This window comes from Carlito syrichta, unplaced genomic scaffold (assembly GCF_000164805.1).
Source record: "Carlito syrichta isolate Samal-C Ts95f unplaced genomic scaffold, Tarsius_syrichta-2.0.1 Scaffold307338, whole genome shotgun sequence".
Lineage (NCBI taxonomy): Eukaryota > Metazoa > Chordata > Mammalia > Primates > Tarsiidae > Carlito > Carlito syrichta.
The window spans coordinates 393571-419442 of record NW_007251434.1 but is presented as its reverse complement, the minus strand read 5'-3'; the positions used below and the strand labels follow the sequence as shown (position 1 = coordinate 419442).

Here is a 25872-nt window from a genome sequence, read left to right as displayed (position 1 = left end):
TAAGCCACCGCACCTGGCCCTACTTGGCTTTTTAATACGTGAGCCTGGTTCTAACATTAACCATTCAACATACCCCATTTCCCATCTTTTGCATCATCTCTAATCCCATTTCCACCCACCCCTTGTATATCACCAATTTCATTGTTTCTAGTTTATTCTTCCTGTGTTTCTTTTTGCATGAGAACATGTATATGTTCTTTTTATTTTCTTTTTTTAAATATGAAAAGTAGATACTATAGTATTTGTGCTTTACTTGTTTCACTTAATAACATATTCTGAAAATAGTTCCATAATAGTTCACAAGCATATTCCTCATTCTTTTTTAAGGCTGCACTGTGCTCTACTACTTGGATATACCAAAGCTTTTTCAACCAGTCCTATGTATGTGCATGTAGATTGTTTCCAACATTTTCCAATTACAAACAATGCTCTCATGAATAACCTTGTACCTTGTTATTTTTGTGTTGTTGGAAGTGCATCGTCAGGACTTATTTCTAGAAGTGGAATTTGAGGATCAAAGGGTAAATGTATACTTAATTTTTTTAGATATTGTAAAATTTCCTTCCAAAAGAGTCGTGCCAGTTTGTAGTCCCACTAACAATATATGATAGCCCTTGATTTCCCACAGCTATAGCAACAACGTGTGCTCATACAAAAACCATACCCTCAACATAACTGACAGAGAAAGCTCAAACTTCAAATTGTCTGTAAGAAATCAGACAGATGGAACAAAGCAAGTAAAACAACCTAGCAGTCTCTCATACTACTCCCATAAGCCTTTGTGGTGAGCAAGAGCAGTCTGTGGGAAAACTTCATGAAAGAGAAAAAAGGCAAGCTAGCAGTAGTCCTCAAATTACTCTAAAACCATTGCCAGGAAGTCAAAGTCTACCCTAAATATAAAAATACTGAAAGAGTGCCATTGTAGACCGTAGCACTGACTACAAGCATTGACTTCAGAGGCTTAAACATACACGTGATTTGCTATGACAGTTTTTGAAGGGTATAGCTTCTGGAAGAAGAAACAGGTTAAAAAAGAGAGAGAGAGAGGTACCCTTTTGTGATGGAGTAGTAAAAAGGAAAAGAAATTGTGAGGTTGAGACAAAGTATAAATGAGAAGACATCCTCTCCCACCACGAGCATTCATTACAAGTCAGCCTCTGAGGTCACAGCAAGTTGGAGTATGGCAGAAAATAGATCTGAGTGAAAACAGAAAATAGCCATCACAGGAGGAGATAAATAGGAAGAGGAGAGTTGATGGACAAACTGGGGTGGGAACTAAACTAGAAGACTGAAAAGATAGGAGGTTATATTGAGCAAGAGAAAGTGTCTGAATTGGTGATTTAGGAAGGGAGTCACTTTGAGGCAATAACAGGTTCCATGAAGATGAGTAACTCCGGTGGAGTGAAGGAGGTTATTAGACAGCAGAAACTCAAGAAAACCAAGGGCAAATGTGTTAAAAGGAATCATCCTTGTCAATAAGGAAGTCATCATGAATAATACCGGGCTGTAAGATGGTTGGAGACAGTGAGCTGGGTTCTAAAGTCCTTAGACTTGGGTGAATGACCAGAAGGTAGGGCGATTTTAATAACAAGGAGTGGATGAGGATCATACTCAGATGTCTCAACCACTCCTCCTCATTCATCTCTTGAAGATTCATCTTTGAAAATTCACTGTCACTCTCTAACATGAGTGTCCATGCTTCTTGGTTATTTCAGTTAATGTAGATGTTCTGTGGCCTCCTCTCTCCAATACTTTTGTTCACCATTCTACTTCAATTTCTCACAACCATTGTTCTGTCTAAATCCTTATATCACTGAAAACTAGAAGGTTTCTGTATTAGATAATGTTGATTAGAATAACATAACACACCAATTCCCAAAATATAAAGACTCATATAGGACAGACATTTATTGTTCTTGATCAGCAGACTACTCTCCTCCAAGCAGTGACCCAAGCTCCTGCCTTTTTGTGGCTTTATTACTTTTAATATGTGATTTCCTAGGTCACTGCACAGACCTTCACCAAATCAGTGGAAGGAAAGAGGCAAGTAGGATCGCAGATGAGAATGTTTTAAAGCCAGACGTAGAAATGGCACACATCTTCTCTGAGTATGTTCAATTGGCTAGAATTCAGTCCTATATGCATACTTAACTGTAAGGATACCAGGAAATGAACCTTAACTTTGTGCCTAGAAAGAAAACAGGTTTGTGGAAAGCTCTGCCTTCTGGCCCCCAATTTCCCATTTTACCCTCAATGTTTGGCATTCATTTCTCTCCAGTTCATTCTTGCTAGCATCCCAAGTCCAACAATTACTTGATTCCATTAAGGCCTACCAAAAATTGATCCTTCTATTCTTGTTTCTTACCACTTTTATGTCCTCAATTCCTTTCTCACATAGCTTCAACTCTATGGTTCACCATGTTAATCATTCCCTTGTACAGGTGCTCAACTCACTGCATCAATTTACCAGTGAACACTCCAATTATGATTAAACCCATGCATCTGCTTTTTCTGAGATTGCATCTAGGTAGCTAAATAAGACTGCAGAAAAACTCAGAGCCAAGCTTGATGATTGCATTCTAAATTCATGAGCACCCACCTCAACTGGGTCCTTAGCACTACCCCCTAAGTTTACTAAACTTCTCTAGTCCTTTCCTTTTCTTCCTCTTTTCATTTGACTCCTCATGTGTTTTCATTCTCATGATGACCTTGCTTTAAATGTCACTGAGAAAACGGAAGCAACATGAAGAAAATTTCAAAAAGCTGCCATCCATGGCATCTCCTACCCACCTTCAGCAGTGCCCTCATATGCTACCCTTCCTTCCAGTAACTCTGGAAGTCCTATATGTTTCTGTCTAAAACCAATCTCTCCACTTGTACACTAAACAGAGCTAAAACTACTGAGCACCTTCACCGTGGCTGGCACTATTATAAAGTCTGTTTACTAACTTAATTCTCATTGCAGTCCTATGAGGTAGGTACTGCTTTTATCCCAACTTTACAGATGTAAACATTTGTAGACAGATAACTAGGTAAATTGACAAGGAACCTCCCTTGAGTCCTGCTGCTGATAAACAGCAGGCTCTGATGGGAGCCCCAGCAGGTCATTTCCAGAATGTATGTCCTTCACCAGCTACAGTTCCCAAGATAGAGTCAATTACTGCCCACTTCCTCAAGGACTTCAGCAATTCTCTCCACTCTCTCCCACATCATATCCATCAGCATACAACATATCATTTTCTGCATATTTTAAAATAAAATCTCTCTGGATCCCACATTGCCTTTCAGAGAGCATCCTATTTCTCTGCCCCGACTTTAATTAAACTTCTCAAAAAAGTTGTCTATATTCATCTATATCAGCCACCTCCAATTCGCTCCTCCGTTAAAGTCTCTCCACCTAGGCTTTTACCCACAACTTCTCTACTTGAAAGATCTTCAGTCAAGGCCTTCAGGGGCCTCATTGTGTAAACACTAATGTTGAATCTTCTTAGTCTTCCTCTTTCTTCACTTGGGTTCCTTGATACATGTTCTCTGATTGATGCCTCCCAACTACATACCCTAGGCCTGGATACTGTCTCTGAATTCCAGATTTGTATTTTTGACTACCTCTAGAATGATCTCCACCTTGATGTCTAAAAGGCATCTCAAACTTAAATCTAAAAACAAATGTTTCTGCTACAAAAAGTCTCAATGGCAACCTTACTCCTTTTGTTGCTCTGGCTAAAAATCTTGGTGTTATCCTTAACTCCTTCTCTTTAACTGAACATCTAATCTTTTAACAAATCTTGCTAGCCCCAATTTCAAAATGTAGTTGTAACTCTACCATGTCTCATCACTCACTCTGAGCTCTTACCATCCCATCCCTGAAACTGTCAGGATGCCTGGCTGGATGGTTGTTATCAACATTAGTCTCCTTTATTGTTCATAGGAATCTTCGCTCTTCTGGTTTTGCTTCCCCTTCTCACTCCCAGCTCGGCCCTTGGTGCCAGTGTAGGATTTTAGAACAGATAAACAAGGAAGAAGGTTGTCTTTGGGCAATGCTGCTTCCATCCTGTCATGATGTTCCCCTGTGCCAAGGAAGACCAGAGTCTGGCTACCTGCTTGGAATTCAGAGAGGGAGAACTACAGGGAAAAAAAATTTGCCATTTTAGTAAATTACCCTACCAGAGTGAAAAAACAGTTCCTCCTTTTAAAGAGTTTGTGTGAGGTGGAGATGGAAGTAGTGACAATGAAGAGCAAGGAAAACACCACCACTGCCTCTCAACCACGAGTCATATGGATGAAAATAAACCAGCCATCTCTGGAATAGGCCACAAAAGTAGTAGTGACTTCAGGGAAAAGGTTATTTTTAGTTTAGGCAAGGAAGAGGGAACACTCAAGGCAAGTGGGTGGAAAATGAGGCATTTGCACACTGGACATTAACCAAAGAAAACAGGGATAGGGTGTGATAAGACAAAACTACTCAGCGTTCAAGTGTTCCCAGAAATATGACAATGACAGTGGGTTAAATATTACAAAACTCAAATTTCTGTGGTGAGCAAGTATAATTTGCTATAACAAAATCAGCAAGAGATAAAGCAATAGTCTTTGCAAAGTAAAATCTCATAGGAGAGCTCACTTTGAGAAAAAATAAAACTGCTCAACTCCATGACAACAGGTTACGGTGTAAATATAAACTCTACAAGAAAGTTTCTTTACCCCCAATAAGCCTATTTATTTTCTATAAGGCAATTGACTGTTAACTATTATTTCAGCTTTTGCCCTTATCTAAATAATAAGATAGACAATTCATGCTAATAAAAACCTGTGCTCATTGATTCTAATTTTTAATATGATCAAGGCAGAATTTTAAAATCTGGTTTATGTTTACTTCTACACTGACCATATGATACACTCCAACCCTCTCTCCAATTCTTTCCTGCTTCTAGCATGCTGCCCTATTTGCCTTTCTCAATCCTACCATGATAATCTCACCTATTAGTCCTTTCTCAATAAGATTCCTATCTTGACTGTCTCCTTTTCTGTCACTCATCCACTTAACAAATACAGCTTAAGGACCCACTGTATTCTGGACAGGTATGTATTATAACACTTAAATTTGTACATTCCTTCTCTTAATAAATATGTAATTTAGGGTGGACCTTCCTGTGGTAGACTATAAACTACTTGAGATCAGATATTGTTGTAGTTATCTTAGTAATCATGGCACCTAGCATATGGTAACATGCACATAGTAGGCTCTTAGATATTTTTCTGAATACTTAAATCAGTGGTATCCTTGCTACCCTAGGTAGTTGTTACAGAAGCAGAACAGGCCTCTATATTTAACAAATGAATGAGTGAATAGGTGGATATGTGCCTATTCCCAGAACTTTTAGAAGAATTCAAAGAATTTCCTAATATTAGAAGCTATTAGAAAATTATTATTAATAATGTTAGTTATATGACTGTGGTTTTAAAAAAGTCCTTATTTTTAGAAATACATACTGAAGTACTTATAGTGAAATGCCATGAAGCATATGGAATTTAAATTATTTCATCAACAACAAAACAGATGAAGCAATATGATAAAATAATCATTGTTAAATCTAGTTATATTCTATATAACTAGTATATTCTGGTATAGTCTAACACTTGAAATGCAATTAGCAAGATGACAGGAACATATTAAGACCCTAAAATTAATCAGATTGCCTTTAGGTAAATCAATAACAAGTAACATCAACACTCTCATTTCGAAAAGTACAATATAGTATAATTTAAAAGTAACTGAGAATGATTCACACTAGAATAACAAGAGGACAGCATTCTAAACTATTTATGGGGGGTAGGAAGGAAATCTCTTATTTAGAAATAAAATATTAATGTTTAAGAAAATAAATAAAGACCAAAAAAATATGTGATCAATCCTTTATTTCTATTTAGTGAAAATGGATTTTTCTTTACATGTCTTCTTGAGCTTTTCTTGTTATATAGGTAATACCAATATATTTGCTGACAAATAAATAGAAATAAATTAATCTTAACATTATAAAAGAATAAGATTTACAACTTGGCTATGAACATTTCACTTCAGAAATATGTAATCTTCTCTTATATTAATATTGTAATATCCCTGGTTACTTTTAAAGACTGAAAGCCAGAGATACCTTTCACAGGGCGCTTTCTAAAAAATAAAATAAAATTGTCACATAAGGACAAAATTGTAGCTTATCCAACATACAAGTAATGGGCTAAGTCCTGGTTCATTACCTGCAAAGGAAGGATCAGTCTTTCATTCTATATTCCTCCCTTGCTATAATCAACACTCTCGGCTCATTAGCATGTTTTTCCTTTAAAATATTTTGCTTAGCCGGGCTCGTGGCTCAGCCTATAATCCCACGCCTTTGGGAGGCTGAGGTGAGTGGACTGCCTGAGCCCATGGGTTCGAGACCCGCCTGGGCAGCGAGACCTCATCTCTACAATAAATCAAAAAAATCAGCCAGGCGTGTAGCGCATGCCTGTAATTCCAGCTACTTGGAAGGCTGAGGTGGAAGGATCGCCGGAGCCCAGCAGGTCGAGGCTGCAGTGGCTGGCAGTGGCCACTGCACTCCAGTCTGGGTGACAGAGTGAGACTCCAACTCAAAAAAAAAAAAAAAAAAAATTTGTCAACCCATTCGGAATCATTTTAATGGAATAAGAAAAGAGAAAATGTTTTACAACCAAGGATTATGTTATAATGTGATTCATCACTCTTTGGCAATTTTGCTTAGAAGAGACTGAATCCAGTTTTTTGTTTTTGATGTCCAATGTTTTTAATTTTTTTTTTAAGTAGAAATAACATTATACATCTAGCAGGGGAAAAATCACTTATTTTCTTTTCTTCATGCTCCCATTCTAAGTATTAACAAATTTCTATACTTTCCTACACTTTTAGGAAAGTGATCACTCAATTCTTTGAGTTGTTCTATTTCTAAGAGGTTTAGGTGTGTTAAGAATGTGATTCCAGGAACAAATCCTTTCTCCTTGATTTGTTGACATTCCTAACACATCTTAAAGGCAGTGATAACATTAGAAATGAAGAGCACTATTTCATTTATTATATCCATGCCTGCAGATAGGTCTAAGGAACTAGAAACAGTCTGTGTACTTGTATATACTTTCTTCTTAACTCTTCTTTGACTAAGTCAGTCAGCCAATGGATACTAGTATCGAAAGCAAAACTGTCAATGTTAAACATGTGTCTCCTGAAAATTAAAAAAAAAGTTACAATCAAAATAATTTTATTGACTAATGACAAACATCAATTTTTAGTTACTATGTGATTATCAAAAATAATCAATTAATTTGGGGCAAAAAACAAATAACAAATTGGTAAGTTTTTAGAGTGTGGATAATATTCTATAAAGTATAATTTAGTAGCTACCGCAATAACTAAAATATGACAAAGAGTTTTTAGTTTCGTGAGATGAACAGTGGCCAACCTAGAATCAATTAAGGTATGTTCAGATTAAGAGTCAATGAATTCCTACAGGTAGGAGATATCAAAAATAAAAATAAAAAAATTAAAGTCAAGGAAGACTCTCTGAATACTACAATGTAGAATAAAGGGAAGATTCACTAAGATACTAAGACACTTAGAAAGCTTCATAGATACATTGGATGAATTTACACCAAGTTATTTTTATGTAATAATTTTATATAAAGACATAAAAGAGATGTCTTTTAGATCTACAAAAAATGACCTATAAAAAAGATATTGTAACACATAATTTCTTAAACATGGAAAACTCTAAAAGCCAGTAAGCAAAAGGAGAAACAAATACAAGGTAGAATGCAAATTGTCATAAAAAAGGCATTCTTTTTAAGTCCTAATGTATCATTCCTCACCCCCCCATATTTGTGGCATTATAGTATCTAATTATTATAATAAATGAAACACAAAACACAAGATGAAATGATAAGCATACTGCTAACAAGTCCAGAACTGATGACATGTCATAGCAATGAGAGATTAAATGTGTTAGTCTTTCATACTCTATTATCTTTTAAAAGCCATCGAGAAACCCCAAGTCAACTGTATTAATGGATATTTTGCAAGATACAGAAATGTGATTTTATTGAACCATGTATACCTTTTATAATTTACCACAAAGTCTTATTTCTGAGGCACCACCAGTCACACTTAAATTATGAAACATAACATTGATATGTTTGTTTTGTTGTTCTCATGTATATTATAAGAGCTAAATAGTAGAGAAGGAAAAGACTAATTGAATTTTATAATTTTAACTTCAATCAAAAAGCAAAATCAAGCGTTCGCTTATGTTCTCATCCCTAAACTAAGATTTATTATACAAACCCAACTCTTCTTTTTTTTTTTTTTTTTTTTGAGTTGGAGTCTCACTCTGTCACCCAGACTGGAGTGTAGTGGCCGCTCCCGGCCACCGCAGCCTCGACCTGCTGGGCTCCAGCGATCCTTCCAAGTAGCCGGAATTACAGGCATGCGCTACCATGCCCGGCTGATTTTTTGATTTATTGTAGAGATGAGGTCTCGCTGCCCAGGCGGGTCTCGAACCTGCGGGCTCAGGCAATCCACTCACCTCAGCCTCCCAAAGGCGTGGGATTACAGGCTGAGCCACCGAGCCCGGCAAACCCAACTCTTCTAAAAGAAATAAATAAAACCTTTGATAGGTAAAAACACAACCACTAGATGAAGCTACATTACCACTTTCACTTTAATTAACTATATCCTCTGTCTTAATTAAAATCAAATATTTAACTAAATCAGTATAAAATCAGGAGGCTAGGCAGGCATATATAAAGTTAGTGCTTACCCTCAACAGCCTATACTTCCAAAATAAGGCAAGTGGAGTGTTTTTAATGTGCACACGAAAAAGGCAAATTCTTTCTTAAGGGTTTGCACAAATTCCCCCTTGATTCAGAAACTGAGCAGTAAGTTTATTGCAATATCCCAAAATACAATTCAAAACAAATACAGTAGTCCCTTTACTTGTGTTTTGAGTTACCTGTGGTTAATAGGAGTCCAAAAACAGATGAGCATAGTACAATAAAATATTGAGACAGAAAGACAGCAAGAGAGACCACATTCACATAACTTAGGTTATAGTATACTGTTACAATTGTTCTATTATTACTTGCCGTTAATCCCTTACCATGTCTAATTTGTAAATTAAGCTTTATCTCATAAGTATGTATACATAGGAAAAAATATAGTATATATAGGATTAGGTACTATTTATGGTTTCAGGCATCCACTGAGGGTCATAGAAGATATCCCACAGATAAGGGGGCTACTGTATTCCCTTCTATGTTCCAGCACTTTTCATCCTATTAAAAATATCCTGGCCATTCATTTTACCAAAGTACATAAAGAAACTGAAGAAAGCAGAGAGCCACCTGGTAAACTCACCACATTCTGCCCCATGGAGCCCCAAAGTACTAGCTTTGATAAAGTTAAAATACTCTATAAATTGGTAATTTACAATTTGATAAATTGATAACACTATTTCAAAAAAAAGAGTTGGAACAAATGCAAGAAGATGAATTAAGACTGGTGGACTTAATTTTTTTAGAGTAGTTTTGTTGAGGCATCTGTATCAACTTCACTCACTTTATATGACTTTTGTTGGGCTCTAAATCACATTCCTAAAATTTTTCTGAAAAAAATTCGGATAAAAAGTTATATCTTACTTCATATGCTTTTGTAACATCTGAAATATTTACTGGTATTAAACAAACACCCATAAAAACTATTAACAACCCTCTCCTTCCCCAGACCTAATGGTCAAATATTTTTACTAAAAGATGGATCCATTTCATGATTTAAAGAATATTTACATACTTTAGCTTAAAATAGGCTTAAGTAATATTATCGTTTAAGAAAAAAGGAAAGAATTATAGAGGAGAAAAAGTAGATAGCTGACATTATCCAAATAATTAAAATGGGCAATTTAATAACAGCATTAAAATACATTTGTTCATATTAATCAATGAAAAAAAATGGACAGGCATTAAGGTTGCTTAGAAATATCTCAAGTCTGTGTAAACTCCACAATTCGTTTTCTAAACAGTAAAATCTAAAAAATAGGGCCAATTTAAAGTATCTTCTTTGTCGACAGAATACATCAGAGCCAACCATGGCATTGAAACTTAATTATTAGTTTTGTATCATATTATTTTATATTATATAATTATAATTGAAATTATTTGCAAATTTTGGAGGGGAAGGAAAAAATAAAACAGAAATTATATAATTTAAATTTCAATTAAAAAGTACAATCAGACATATGGATTCAATGCAGATTAGATATTTCAAATAATACTGATTTGTGTGTATTTTAACATTTGTGCTTACTAGGTACCCAAGTAAAGTTTTAGGCACTTTACCAATGGCAACTCACATGATCTTTACTACAATTCCATGAGGTAGGTATTGTATTTCCTACCTCATGAGAAAAACGAGGCATAAACAGGTTAAATTGCTCACAGTCACATAACTCCTACATGGTAAACCTAAGATTCAGACTGAGCAGTCAGACTCCAAAGTCTGCTGTCTGAACTGGGCTGTTTGGGGTTATACCGGCATCTATCAAGAAATATAGCTAATCACAGGCAATTTCATGGTATGTTAGAAGTTGATTTTTCCTGATTTCTTTGCTTCTCCACAACACACAGATACTATCATAAGTTATAACTGAGTAGAATAAAAATATACTGAGTTGATTAATAGATCACAAAGTGAAACTTTGGCTTTTAAGTCACTTCTCTTTGAAATGTGGTTAGCAGCCTTGTGTATATTGAGAAAGAAAGGCACAAAGTTTATTCATTCAGGACAGTGATGACAGACAAAAGAAATGAACTAACAATATGTCAAAAAAGCACAATAAAGCTACAAGAGTTACCTACTAATACAGTATCATATTTTACTGAAAAGAAGCCAAGAATAAATTTTAAACATCATCAGAATTTCTGCTTACCCTGATTTTCCACAGTCCCATGCCTAGAATTAGGGTAGCAATTAACATAATACCAGTAACAATTCCTTGAGAGGAAAAAATATGGGAAGGCAGTTAATAGAAACATAAGCAACTACATGTTACAGTGGAGTTTCACAATGATTTAAGTACTGGTTATGAAGCAAGTTAAAGAAAAAATAGGATATAAATTGCATTTTATATATGGCTTCTTTATGTCTCAAGTTTGACAATCACATTGTTGTGTTTTCTTTGAAAGAAAAAACATTTGTCATGTTTTCTTTGAAAGAAAAAGAAAACATTTAAGGCAAGGTATCACAATGCTCAAATGTAAATTTTAACAGACTTGAGAGGATTCTAAAGTGTTTTAACCTAACCATACTCAATTTTAAATGTTTTGATTATTGATCATTCAAATATAATGACAGAATTAAGTTATTTTAGAGTTAGAAGGTATTGTGGAGTTCACTCTCATTTTGTAGATGAGTAAACTGAGTCTCAGGAAGGTGGAAATTACACGTGGCTAACGGGGAGGCCATTTACTTAGTTTGTAGTAGAGAGAACTGACATGTAAGCATTTCCCTATCACAGGAAAGATGCTTATACTATTATCATTTGAGATTGGAGGGCAAAATATGTTTAACTTTGACTACAGAATATGCTTTTTAGTGTTCAGTCTATTATAGATGAAATTCCATTTCAGCAAATAATTGGTCAATATCAAATCATTTTTATAGCTGCCCTTTTACATAATCTTTCTTCTCAAAACTACCCATTCACCCTTTTCTCTCACCATCCTCATTCTCTCCCATTCCCCATGTCCCTGAACTTTACTCCTTTGATTTGTATAACAAAGGAAATTATAGATGACACTAGAAAAGCAGCTAAAGCTATATGACTAGTGAGTGCATTTGGTTGTAAACTAGCATAATATACATGTGGCACAATTGTACTGCCATAAGGATACATGATTTTAAAAACTGCTACTTTTGACCACAGGAATGTATTTTAACTTATTAATTTCTTTAACTGATCCTCTAGCACTGTATCATTAGCTTAGAATGAATTTCATTAGAATGAAATTATAATTCCAATGTTCCTAATCATTACATTGAAGAGCTCTTAGATAGGAAAATGACATAATTTTAGAAATAGATTTCTCTCCAATAAAAGGAGTAGTTTAGTAAGATTCTTCATCATGTAGAACTATATTTATGTAGTGTTTAAAACACTGCACAGCAGTTTGCCACCTATTATCGAATTTGATCACCTCTAATAGTTAGCACAGTGCTTAGACAACAGTAGAAAGTATACAGTAAATATTTATTCAACTGCATCAAATGGTATCTTTTTTGCCAATGAGAAAACTGACCAAAAAAGGATGCCAACAGTTTGTTTGCAAAGAAAACCTTATTTCTAGCCCCAGATTCTGGCGATGATTTTAACTGTTTATAATATTTTCAACAAAAATCACTGATGTTAGTCAAACAAAATGTATATTAGATTGGAACTACACTGATATACAGGGTATCATCTCTATTCCCAAAGAACCCTTAGAATTCTACCAAGAGCTGGTGTTACTTAAATGATGTTTGTCTCTTTTTCTGAAGAAATGTGGCCTTGCCCAACACTTCAAAAGGTCTCACCTACATATCTAAAAAAGTGGAAATGCAGCCAATGTGCTATGAAGAACGTAGGAAATTGTGGACAGGTTTTGTTCTGCTTATAGTATTTAATGAAGCAAAAGAAAGGGCCTGTTGACAAATGATTTCACACTGAAAAGAGACTTGTAGATGGAAAGAGTGTGTTTGAGCAACCCTTAAATTTTCAGACTGATAAGTGCAGACTCAAATCTGCCTCCATAGAAACATCCACTGAACCCTTTAAGTGTCTTGTCATTATCATGTGATTTTCTGTGACTCTGTATTTCCTCAAAATTTTTTAATAAGGGAAATTTTCACACTTCCTTTCCCAGATTAAACATATCATGGAAAAAATTATATGATTATATTAACCAACTTCTTAATCCTGAATAACAGGCAGATAACTAAAGTCACTTTATAATGGAGTTTAAGCTTGTCACATGTAGGGACATATAATAAGACATAGTGTAGACCCCTGTTATCAGCATCTTATTAACTTCAAATAGCTACCTTAAGATTCAGGACTCTTGAAAGTACACTTAGATTTGGGATAGTCTGTAACATATGCCACATTAAAGTAGATGCATAAAGATAAACAAGTAAGCATATAATAGTTAAAGGATTAAAAATATTTTATGTACTTCACTGAGTATTCTCTAACTTTTTATTAATATTTTTTCAATTGACCTGTTTATCCACCCACAAGGGATTTATGAATGCCATAGCATTCAGCAATGGAGGGAAATAAAGCAATACTTGTATAGAATACAGCGTTACCCTAATTGTCTAATTTGAGTTGTACAGTTTCTTGGCTGTCACTAGGACGAAAATCTTTCTATCGTTTAAGTACCCAGTACGAGATAAACTAGTCATCTGACTCTTTTTGTCATCTACCAGCTCTGTGACCTTGAGCAAGGTACAAACCTTACAAAACCACAATTCTCTCAGCTGAAAATGGTGAATAAATGCCACATTATAGGACTGCTGTGAAAAGTAAATGAAATAATACAAACAAAAATCTCAGTCTAGTACTTGCCATAGAGGAAACAGACAAATAACACCTGAATAAAAGACTGTTCTTATTCTTTGGCCAGAAATCCATCTTAGGAAAATAGTAATGATTTCACATAGTAACTTCTTTAGGCTCATCTTTATTCAACTTTTAGTTCTGTGCTATAAGTTTTTATACCCACTATCACATTAAGTTTCAAAAACTTTAAATAGTAATCATAATCTTTATCTGGTAAATGAGAAAACTGAGACTCAAGAAGATTAAGTTAATCCCTTGAGTTGAACAATTACTAGATGTAAGAGAAAGAAAAAAAAAACCCACAAATGAAACTAAAGTTTGACTGGTTTGACCCTAAAGCACAAGCTCTTTCTTTTATACAATTTTGTCTTTGAAAAAAAAAAACCAAATTCACAAAAACCTACATAAAGCATGTATTCTTAATGGAGGTGACATCCAAGGAAGGTAAAAATAATTTTACTTTTAATAACGATAACTCTTAGGTTTCTATCTTACAAGTATAAGAGCACTTTTAAAAATGTTGCAATATGTCTGATTCAAGAAGGAAGGAGCTCCTTTTTATTTCTCAGCACAAGTTGGAATTACAACTAACACTAGGGAAAATTTTCTGGAAAAATTACAGAGCATATATTTCAAAAATTTCAGAGAAAAAAAATCAGCACTTCAAACTTTCATTGAATGCCACTGAGCAGGTAGAAAAAAGCTTATCTATTAAACTCATCATTTTTGTGAATATTTAATCCTAAGATTTTCATTTAGAATACATCTATTTCTGTTTAAAATACAGACTGAACAAAGTGAATTCCAACTGTTGAACCCTCTCAAGAAAAATCTTTAAGCTTAAGAGAAGGTTCATTCAAAATATAAAATAATGGTAAAATGCTGTTATCACTGTTCTCAGTTTTATCATCTCTTGCCTAATTCATGCATACATATGGTAAAACTTCAGTTTATAAGTACATAATTTTAAAATATTCACTTTTTAATAAAAGTGCCTTTTCTATTGAATTTTACTTATCAGTATGCCAATTCAGCTGTATTGTTCCTTAACAAACATTCCTTTTAAGAGTTTGGTAATCTTCTCATTAATGCATAACTTCAAATAATATATTTATTGACTCCAAAAGACCTAAACCAAACAACAGAAGGAATTGCAAAACAGATATATGTTTTTGGCTTATGTCTATAGCAACAGAGTATGTTTTAAAGATAACTTTGCTTCAAGTGGCTAACAAGGAAGGGAAAGGGAGGAGCTATGACGAAAGGTAGCAAGTATTGTCTTATTTGGGATAGGGCAGAAATCTAGAACTGGCCAAGGAGTAGTTTATGATTAATCACAAAATACTTGAGGATAGAAAGTGTATTGATAACTTTCTAGAATTAGAATGATACATTGAGATAACGGGCACACAATAATACTTGATTGATTAGCCAAATGATTTGATGTTGTTCTAAAATTACCATGTGAAAGGCCCCAGCCAGCCTCAATGAGGAACCCTCCCCCTCCAAAAACTAAGCCTAGGCGTGGCCCCCACCTAAAATGGCGCTCCCACCTAAGAAGGTGCCCGGACAAACTAACATGGAGGCTCGGACAAGACTTTCCAGGTTCTTCTTCTACAACAAAGCCCACCGTTCCCACACCCGCGAAAGCCCCTGCCAATCCCAAAAATACCTCACCTGCCGACCAATAGGTAACCAGCAGGTCGCTTTAAATTTCTATAAAACCTGCCACACCCCTGCCTCCATGCTGCAATCTGATTCTCAGGTTCTGTAGCCACTGCTCAACCCCATTAAATCTCTTGGCCTTAAAGGGTGTTGAGTCTCACTGCACACCACCGTCTTTCACCATGGAACAAGAATAAGGTTGGGAATACATAGGAACATACAATACCTAATAGTGCTCTCAAAATATGTCAACAAAATGCATTTACCCATTTTCCCTTATGTACCCATACTCACTGCATTTTGATAGTTTTCCTGAGACAATTAAAGACAATATTCTGGGGAGAGGCTTCAAGATGGCTGACTAGATGGATGCATCTGGTACTCACCTCTTCCACAAAGAGTAACCAAAATAGCAAGTAGATAATCATACTTTGAATATATCTTCTAAAAGAGAACACGTAATTCAACATAGAAGTGACAAGTAGCACTGAAAGCAAGGAAGGAGAAGGAGGAGAGGTACTCTGACTGAAATTGCTAGGGAGGACAGAGTGAATGACAGACACCCCACCCCCCCTCAGCCATACACATTTCCTTCACAGACTTCTACAATCCTTGCTACAGGAGAGCTCCTTGGTCCTCACAGACTCTGAATCTAACATAGGAAGCTGCCTAGAGGCTACATGATGGCACTGCTCCAGAAAAACAGCTCACATTGAGTACCACAAACCCCTAAGTACTAAGCAGCTGCATCATGGTGCCAATTTGAGACCCCAGCCCCCACCAAACTGAGTCCTGTTCAGGGGCTGCCACAGCCAGGGTTCAGACAGGAGCCTCTCTGACCTTGCACCCTCAGCAGAGGGGCGGCTGGCCATTTTCAAATGCCAATAACACATTCCACCACCTGTAGCTGTGGCTGCTGTAGGCTGGTTTGGGCTGAGGTGTGAGCAAACTGCATGTTTCCCAGCTGCCTGCCTCCAGTGGCTCCCACTGAAACCAACCTCACCCTCCCCAGTAGCAGGGCCATAGCACTGCCACTGCTGTCCCCACCACAGCATTTTGCCAGCAGCCTGGGAATCACCCCACTCTTTCCTACTATAGGCAGCACTTGCATGCATCACTGGAGGGCCTGAAAACAAGTATGCCTGGTCCAGTCCCATCCTATACCCAGTACCCAAGCATGCCATCTAGGAACCATCACTGGCAGCTGAGCACTTCTGGGGTCTGAAGTCAGGCTCACCCAACCCACTACTACCACAATAGCTAGCACCCACCCATATACAACACTACAAGCTGGGGGACTGACCCACCCAACTCATTGCAGTCACTGCTAACCCCAATGTAGACTGCTTGGAACTCAACAAGTTGTCCTGACACTGCTACTGCCATCACCCATGCCATACCTGCTGCCCATGGTCTGAAAATTTGCATACCCTCTGCTGCTGCAAGCCACCTGGAAACCCAAGAATCAGTCTGCCCAGTCCTGTTAACATCAGTGCCAGCATATGCTAAAGGTGGGGCCCAAGGCTAGGAATGCTCAGTCCACCGCTGCCACCACGAAGCCTGAAAACTGGTCCACTTGGAATCCTACTCCCCAGCAAAACTCTACCACAGCCTCCACTAATAACACCAAGAAAATAACAATGATGCTGTTAATAGTTGAAGATCATAGACAACACCACTGCATGCACCCAGAATCAAAGCCAAAGTACCCTACCCAATCAACACTATAGATATATCTTCAGGAAAAAGTCTTCCCCTATGAATGCAAATTCAAAAAATTAGAAGCAGTGAATGTTACACCAGATACGAACTTAAGGATGATGAAAACATGAAACCATCAAAGAAACACAACAATTCTCTAGCAACAGATCTCAATCAAAGAGAAATTTACAAAATCCCAGAAACAAAATTTAAAATATTGATATTAAAGAAACTAAGTCAAATACAAAAAAAATCCAAGAAAATACAAAGAAATTGGAAAAACAATTCAGGATATACATGAAAAACTTACCAAAGAAACACATATCATGAAAAAGAACCAAACAAAAATTTTGGAGCTAAAAAATTCACTGAATTAAACACAAAATACATTTGAAAGCATTAACAATAAACTAGATCAAGCAGAAGAAACAATCTCAGAACTTGAAGACAACAATCTCAGAATTTTGAAATAAGTTAGAGAAGAATAAAAAAGAGAATGAAAAGGAACGAGCAAAGCTTACATGACTTATAAGATACCATAAAGTGACCAAATTTTTTAATTTTAGGAGTCCCAGAATTTGAAGAGAATGTGAAAGCATTAGAAAACCTAGTTAATGAAATAACAGAGGAAAACTTCAAGTCCACCAAGAGACACAAGAGGAACAGAGATCCCCAGATAGATATAATTAAAAAATGTCTTCTCCATGGCACATTATAGTTAAACTGTCAAAAGCCAAAAACAAAGACAGAATTCTAGAAACAGCAAGGGAAAAGGGAAAAGCATCTAGTTATTTACAAAAGAATTCCCATCAATTAACAGTGGTTTTTTTCAGCAGAACTCTTACAGGCTAAAAGAGAATGGGATGACACACTCAAAATGCTGAAAGTAAAAACCTGCCAGCCAGGATACTATATTCAGCAGGATTATCCTTCATAAATGAAGGAGAAATAAAATCTTTCCCAGACAGGCAACAACTGATGGAATTCATCACCACTAGACTTGTTCTACAAGAGATGTTTAAGGGAATCCTAACCTGAAAGAAAAAAATACCGAGAATCATCACATGGAAAACAAACTACAACAAAAAGAAAACACTGGCAGAGCAAACACACAAATAAGGTAGAGAAAAGACTCAAACATTAAGACAGAAGATCATCACACCAAAGTAATAAATAATGAGAAGGAAAAAAGGAACAAAACCACCAGAAATCAATTAATAAAACGACAAAAATAAGCCCCTACATATCAATAATAACTTAAAATGTAAATAAATTAAACTTTCCACTTAAAAAAAATAGACTGGCTGGATGGATAAAAAAAAAAAGATCCAACTATATGCTGCCTATAAGAAATTTATCTCACCTGTAAAGACACATACGGATTGAAAGTGAGCAAGAATAGCTGTACTTATATCAGATAGAATAGACTTTACGTCAAAAACAGTAAAAAAAGACAGAGTAATTACAAAATTGATTAAAAAAATTAATTCAAGCAAGAGAATAAAATAATTCTAAACATATATGCACCCAACACTGAAGCACCCAGATATATGAAGCAAATTTATTAGAACTAAAGAAAGATAGATTCCAATACAATCATAGATGGGGACTTCAGCACCCCACTCTCAACACTAGATAGATGATCTTGACAGAAAAGTAACCAAGAAATATTATATTTAAACTGCACGAAAGGGACCTAACAGACACTTACATTTCAGTCAACTGCTACAGAATACATATTCTTCTCGTCAGCACATTGAACATTCTCCAAGACAGACCATATACTAGGCCACAAAACAAGTCTCAAAAATTTTTATTTTTATGTATTTATTTATTTTGAGTTGGGTCTCACTTTGTCACCCAGGCTGGAATGCAATCATGGCTTATTGCAGCCTCAGCCTCCTGGGTTCAGGTGATCCTTCTGCCTCAGTCTCACATGTACCACCACACCCAGCTAATTTTTTGATTTTTTATAAAGACGAGGTCTCACTATGTTGCTCAGGTTGATATTGAACTCATGGGCTCAAGCAATCCTCCCTCCTTTGCCTCCCAAATTGCTGGGATCATAGCTGTAAATACCATATCCAGTCAAAAAAATTTAAAGACCAAAATCATATCAAGTATTTTCTCAGGCCATAATGGAATAAAATGAGAAATCAATAACAAAATGAACTTTGGAAACTGTACAAGTACAAGGAAATTCAACCATATGCTCCTGAATGACCATTGTGTCAAGGAAAAAGTTAAGGATGAAATTTTTAAATTCTTGAAAAAATAAAAATGGAAACACAACATAGCATAACATAGAGAATACTGCAAAAACTGTACTAAGAGGGAAGTTTACAACAATAACACCTGTATTTAAAAAGCAGGAAGATTTCAAAAAAGCAACCTAACAATGCACCTCAAGGAAAGAGAAAAGAAAGAATAAATAAGACCCAAAACTAGTAGAAGGAAGGAAATAATAAAGGTCAGAGTGGAACTAAATGAAGTAAAAACTAAAGAATCAATACAAAGGATCAATGAAATGAAAAGTCAGTTTTTTGAAAGGATAAACAAAATTGATAAACCACTTGGTAGACTAACCAAGAAGAAAAAAAAAAGACCTAAGTAAACAAAGTCAGAAGTGAAAAAGGAGTATTACAACTGATACCACAGAAATACAAAAGATCACAGACTATTATGAACAATTATATGATGACAAACTGGACTACCTAGAGGAAATGGATAAATTCTAAAAAAACATACAACCTACCAAAATTGAATCAGGAAGAAATAGAAACTTAAACAGACCAATAACGAGTAGTAGGATTGAATCGGTAATAAAAATCTTGTAACAAAGAAAAACCCAGGACTAAACAAACAGATTCAAAATCAAATTTTACCAAACATATAAAGAATAACTAATATCAATTCTCCAGAAACTATCCCCAAAAAATCAAAGAGGGGAAACTCTCCCCTAACTCATTCTACAAGGTTAGCATTGCCCTGATACCTAAATCAGACAAGAAAGCAACAAGAAAAACTACAGGCCATTAATCCTGATGAATACAGACACAAAAAATCCTCACCAACAACAAAAAATCCAATAGCATGTCAAAAAAAATTGTACGCCATGACCAAATGGGATTTCTACTAGAGATGTAAGAATGATGCAACTACATGATCAATTAGTGTGACACACCACATCAACAGAAGGAAGGAGGAAAACCCTATGATCATATCAAAAAGCAGAAACAAAGCACGTAATAAAATTCAACATTCATTCATGATTAAAAATCACAACAAACTAGGCATAGGAGGAACATATCTCGACATAATAAAAGCCATGGGTGACAAATCCACAGTAAACATCATACTGCATGGGAAAAATTGAAAGCCTTTTCACTAAGAACTGGAACAAAGCAAGAATACCTACTCTCACTCCTATTCAACATAGTACTGGAAGTCCTAGCTAGAACAATCAATTAAGAGAAAGAAATAAAAGGCATCTAAATTGAAAAAGAAGTCAAATTGTCCCTCTGTGTAATGATATAATCTTATATCTAGAAAAAAAACCTAAAGGTTCCACTAAAAATCCCTTAGATCTGATAAATTCAGTAAAGTTGCAGGGTTCAAAATCAACATACAGAAATTATAGCATTTCTATACATCAATAATGAAAATACAGAGAAAGAAATCAAGATGGCAATTCCATTTATAATAGCTAAAAAAAATAATGAGAAATTTAACCAAGGAAATAAAATATCTCTACAAAGAAACTATAAAACAATGATAAAAGAAATTGAAGAGGACACAAACAAATGAAAAGACATCCCATGCTCATGGATCAAAAGAATATAGTTAAAATGATCATACAGTCCAAAGCAATTTAAAAAATTCAATACAATCTCTAACCCTAAGATACCAATGTCATTTTTCACAGGAAAAAAACCTTAAAATTCAAGTGGAAACAAAAAAGAGCCCTAATAGCCAAAGCAATACTGAGCAAAAAGAACAAAGCTGAAGGTATCACACTACCTGACTTCAAAACAGCTCATAAGCCTACAGTAACCTAAACAGCATAGTATTAGTACAAATACAGGCACACAACCCAATGGAATGGGATAGAGAACCCACAACGAAATCTACATATTTACAACCAACTGCTTTTTGACAAAAGCACCAAGAATATATCTTGAGGGGGAGGGCAACACCTTTTTCAATACATGGTGCTAGGAAAATTGTATATCCATATGAAGAAGAAAATAAAACTGGACCCCTATCTCTCACCACATGCAAAAATCAAGATAGACTAAAAACTTAAACATAAGACCCAGAACTAGAAAACTGCTAGAAGAAAACATCAAAAAAAAATATTTCAGGACATTGGTCTAGGCAAAGATTTTATGGTTGAGACTTCAAAAGCACAGACAGCATAAAAAATTATATATATAAGCCGGGCTCGGTGGCTCAGCCTGTAATCCGCGCCTTTGGGAGGCTGAGGTGAGTGGATTGCCTGAGCCTGCGGGTTCGAGATTCGCCTGGGCAGCGAGACCTCATCCTACAATAAATCAAAAAATCAGCCGGGCGTGGTAGCGCATGCCTGTAATTCCAGCTACTTGGAAGGCTGAGGCGGAAGGGTCGCCGAGGCTGCGGTGGCCGGGAGCGGCCACTGCACTCCAGTCTGGGTGACAGAGTGAGACTCCAACTCAAAAAAAAAAAAACTATATACACACACACACACACACACAAATGGGACTATATTAAACTAAAAAGCTTCTGCACAGCAAAAAAAACAATCAACAGAGTGAAGAGATAACCTACAGAATGGGGGGAAATATTTGCAAACTATTCTTCCAACAAGGGACTAATATCCAGAATATTAAATAATTTAATAGCACAAGAGAAACCTTGCTAAAAAGTGGACAAAGCACATGAATAGATATTTCTTAAAAGAAGATATACAAATGGCCAACAGATATATGAAAAAAATGCTCAGCATTACTAATCATCAGAGTAATGCAAATCAAAACCACAATGAAAGATCATCTCACCCCAGTTCGAATAGCTGTTATCAAAAAGATAAAAAATAACAAATACTGGGCCAGGTGCAATGGCTCACACCTGTAATCCCAGCACTTTGGCAGGCCAAAGTAGGAGGATTACTTGAGCCCAGGAATTTGGGTCCAGTCTGGGAAACATAGCAAGACCTCGTCTCTACAAAAAAATAAAGAAATTAGTCAGGTGTGGTGGCACACTCCTGTAATCCTAGAAAACTGGGGAGGCTGAGGTGGAAGGATCACTTGGACCCAGGATGTTGAGGCTGTGGTGAACTGTAATCGTGCCACTGCACTCCAGCCTGGGCAACAGAGTGAGACTCCAACTAAAAAATAAATTAAATAAATAAAATAACAGATACTGGTGAGGAGGCAGAGAAAGGAGAACTTGTTTTTTTATATGTTGAACGCTGATTTTGTATATTGATTTGTATGTAAATTAGTACAGCCACTATGGAAAACAGTATGGAAATTTCTCAAAAGCTAAAAATAGAACTACCATATGATGTAGCAATCCCACTACTGGGTATTTATCCAAAAGAAAAGAAATCAATATATCAAAGGGATATCTGTACTTGCATGTTTATTGCAGCACTATTCACAATGACAAAGATATGGAATCAATCTAAGTATTCTTCAATGGACAGATGAATAAAGAGAATATCGGGCGAGGCGTAGTGGCGCACGCCTATAATACCAGCACTTTGAGGGGCTGAGGTGAGAGGACCGCTTGAGGCCAGGAGTTCGAGACCAGCCTGGACAACATAGCAAGACCCTGTCTCTACAAAAAAAAAATTTGAAAACCTTAGTTGGGCATGGTGGTGCACACCTGTAGTCCCAGCTACTCGGGAGGCTGAGGCAGGAGGATGGCTTGTACCCAGGAGGTCGAGGCTGCAGTGAGCTATGATCACGCCCCTGCACTCCAGCCTGGGTGACAAAGTGAGACCCTGTCTCAAAGAAAAAAAAAGAAAGAAAATGTGGTGTATATATAAACAATGGAATACTATTCAGCCATAAAAAAGCATGAAATCATGTAATTTACAGCAACATGGATGGAAATACAGGTCATTATGTTAATTGAAATAAGCCAGCCATAGAAGACAAATATGCATGTTCTCATTCATATGTGGAAGCTAAAAATGTTGATTTTAGGGAGGTTAGAGAGTAGAATGTTAGATACCAGAAGCTGGGAAATGGGTGTGAATAGGAAGGAGGATGAAGAGTTTGGTCAGTGGGAACAAACATAGAATCAGATAAGAATAAGTTATGATATTCGACAGCAGAGTAGCGTGAGTACAGTTTGCAATAATGTATTGAATATTTCATGGTAGCTAGAAGAAAGGAACTGAAATATTCCCAGCACATGGAAATAATACATACTCAAGGTACTGGATATCCCAAACATAGACTTGGTAGACACATTACATATATACATGTCACAAAATATCACATGTGCCCCATAAAAAGTAAACTATTATGTATCAATTAAAAATTATAACAATCAGGGAAAACTGAAAACCGACTGAATATTTGCTAATATTAAGAAATTACTGGATTTTTTGGGGATAGTATTGTGGATTTTTTTAAAGGTTACTTAGGAAAATGTTTATGGAGAAAATGATATGATGTCTGGGACTATCTTCAAAATAATCCATTGTGGGGGTTGGGAATGGGAGTACCCATGAGTTGATAATTGTTGAATCAGGCTAGGTACATGTGGATATACTGTACTGTTTTCCCTACCTGCATGGTGTTTTCCATAATAAGAAGTTTTCCATAATAAAAAGTTTAAAAATATACAAATTTCAAGAGAAATGTTTTTAAAAAGAAGACAATATTATCTTCCAGGAATATGGATCATATATCCCACAGTGACAACTATTTCTTTTAACTGCCTGAGAGTCAAACTTACCATATATTAAGGTGATAGCACCTGTAAAAGAAGGGGAAAAAAAGAATTTAAAAAATTTTTAAATTTAAAAAGTCACTGATATGCTAGAATTTCATATAATATTAGCAAACTACACTTGAAAACTCAAAAGCAACTCAAGTTTCCATAAGTGGAAGGAATAATTATATTGATAAAAACAATTATATGTTACTAACTTAATCAGTAACATAAACACCAGTGCCTATATCCATTCAACAGAATCAACACTGTAAACATGAAGTACAAGAAAGAGTTACTGAATACTAAAACAAACACCATCTGACTTCAGTTAAATGGGTTGATGTCAAGAAACAAGTTTGAAAAACTTAAATAAGTAAACAACTGCTGATCCAATCCTACTATCAAGAAACTATAAAAAACCCAACTCCCCTTCAGCAGTCTCTATCTAAACTCAAGATTACTATATACTTTATTATTTATATTTTTCAATAACTGTAGATGAAGTATTGCAAAAATTACTTTCATATAAGCACATGCATAATAATAAATAAGCTACTCTCTTAATTGAGGTTAACACTTGTACTCAGAGTGCCACTTAGGACAGGCAATATTACACATCAGAGAAAGCACAGGATTTGGAGTCAACAAATATATGTTTAGACCTCAGTTTCCTTCCCAGCAATTATGCACTGGATATGAACTGTACAAGTTACTCTCTATGCCTCTAATTCCTCATCTATAAAAACAAAATAAATGTCCAGTTAAACAACTTTCCTAAAGCAAGAATTTGTGTAGCAACCACAAATAAATAGAACATTACCAATCCCTCAGATTTGTTCCCACATTTTGCTGTCAGGTAGGAACTCCCATCCTCTGACTTCTCAAGTCAGTGAGATTGGGGCTGTTTCATGGTAGTAGGATTGGATCAGCAGTTGTTTACTATGCCTTATGAAACTAAACATATTTATTTCGCAAGGCTGTTGTAAGGACTAGCTCACCTAATAGAAGGTACATGGTATAGGCCACAATAGTATATACTCAATAAGTGGTGGTTACTATTTTCCTAAAATGAGAGTAAGATATGTATATTATATCATGCCCTGAAAGAATAAATTAATTGTACATAAGGGCAAAATTTGATCCCAAACATTGATTATATTTTTATCATAATAGTTGACTCATTAGGTTTAGTTTAACTTTGTTAAATTATCTTGTACTTTTTTTTTTGAGCCTGTCACTCAGGCTGGAGTGCAGTGGCACACTCAAAGCCACCACAGCCATGACCTGCTGGACTCAGGCGATCCTTCTGCCTCAGCCTTCCAAGTAGCTGGAACTACAGGCATGTGCCACCACACCCAGCTAATTTTTTTGATTTATTATTGAGACAAGGTCTTGCCAAGTTGTCCAGGCTGGCCTCAAACCTGTGGGCTCGGGCAATCCTCTTGCCTCTGCCTCCCAAAGTGCTGGGATTACAGGCATAAGCCACCATGCCTGGTCAATTATCTTGTACGTTTTATAAAAATAAATCTCTTTTTCTTTCCTTTTTTTTTTTTGAAAGCAGGATTTATTGGGAGGACAGAAAAACTCCCACAGTGGGAAGGGACCCCAAGGGGTTGCCCGAAAAAAATATTTCAACAAAGTTAGTTCTATAACAAAGTTACGTAAAGTGACACATTTCGCTTTCCCGTGCCCTATTAGATGTAGTCAACCTAAAAATTTTAGACTCAAAGATGTCATAACATTTTAAGATGTCAAAAGGATTAAAATTAATGAACTAAATCTAAATGATCAATATAAATCACAAAATAAATGTTGACTGCTAAAAGTAAAGTTAGGTAATGAAACATATGACATGCCATTTGTGGAAATTAGTTTTAAAACACAACACAAAACAATTTTATTACTTAAGAATGAAAACACAAATAGC

The 25872-nt window shown here is 35.8% G+C and overlaps 1 protein-coding gene across 3 annotated transcripts in view; it reads right to left on the bottom strand.

Moving 5' to 3' along the window:
• Positions 1–6768: 6768 nt before the first annotated feature.
• CD55 (CD55 molecule (Cromer blood group)) overlaps positions 6769–25872 on the bottom strand; it is a 36793-nt gene continuing 17689 nt past the window's right edge. For all 3 annotated transcript variants that reach the window (XM_021715739.1, XM_008064437.1, XM_008064438.1), the window contains exons 9-10: positions 23967–23987; positions 6769–7226 (exon numbers count right to left, since the gene is read on the bottom strand). In XM_021715739.1, coding sequence (XP_021571414.1) covers positions 7171–7226; positions 23967–23987 — 77 coding nt within the window. In that variant the 3' untranslated portion in view covers positions 6769–7170. The remainder of the gene's footprint in view (positions 7227–23966; positions 23988–25872) is intronic.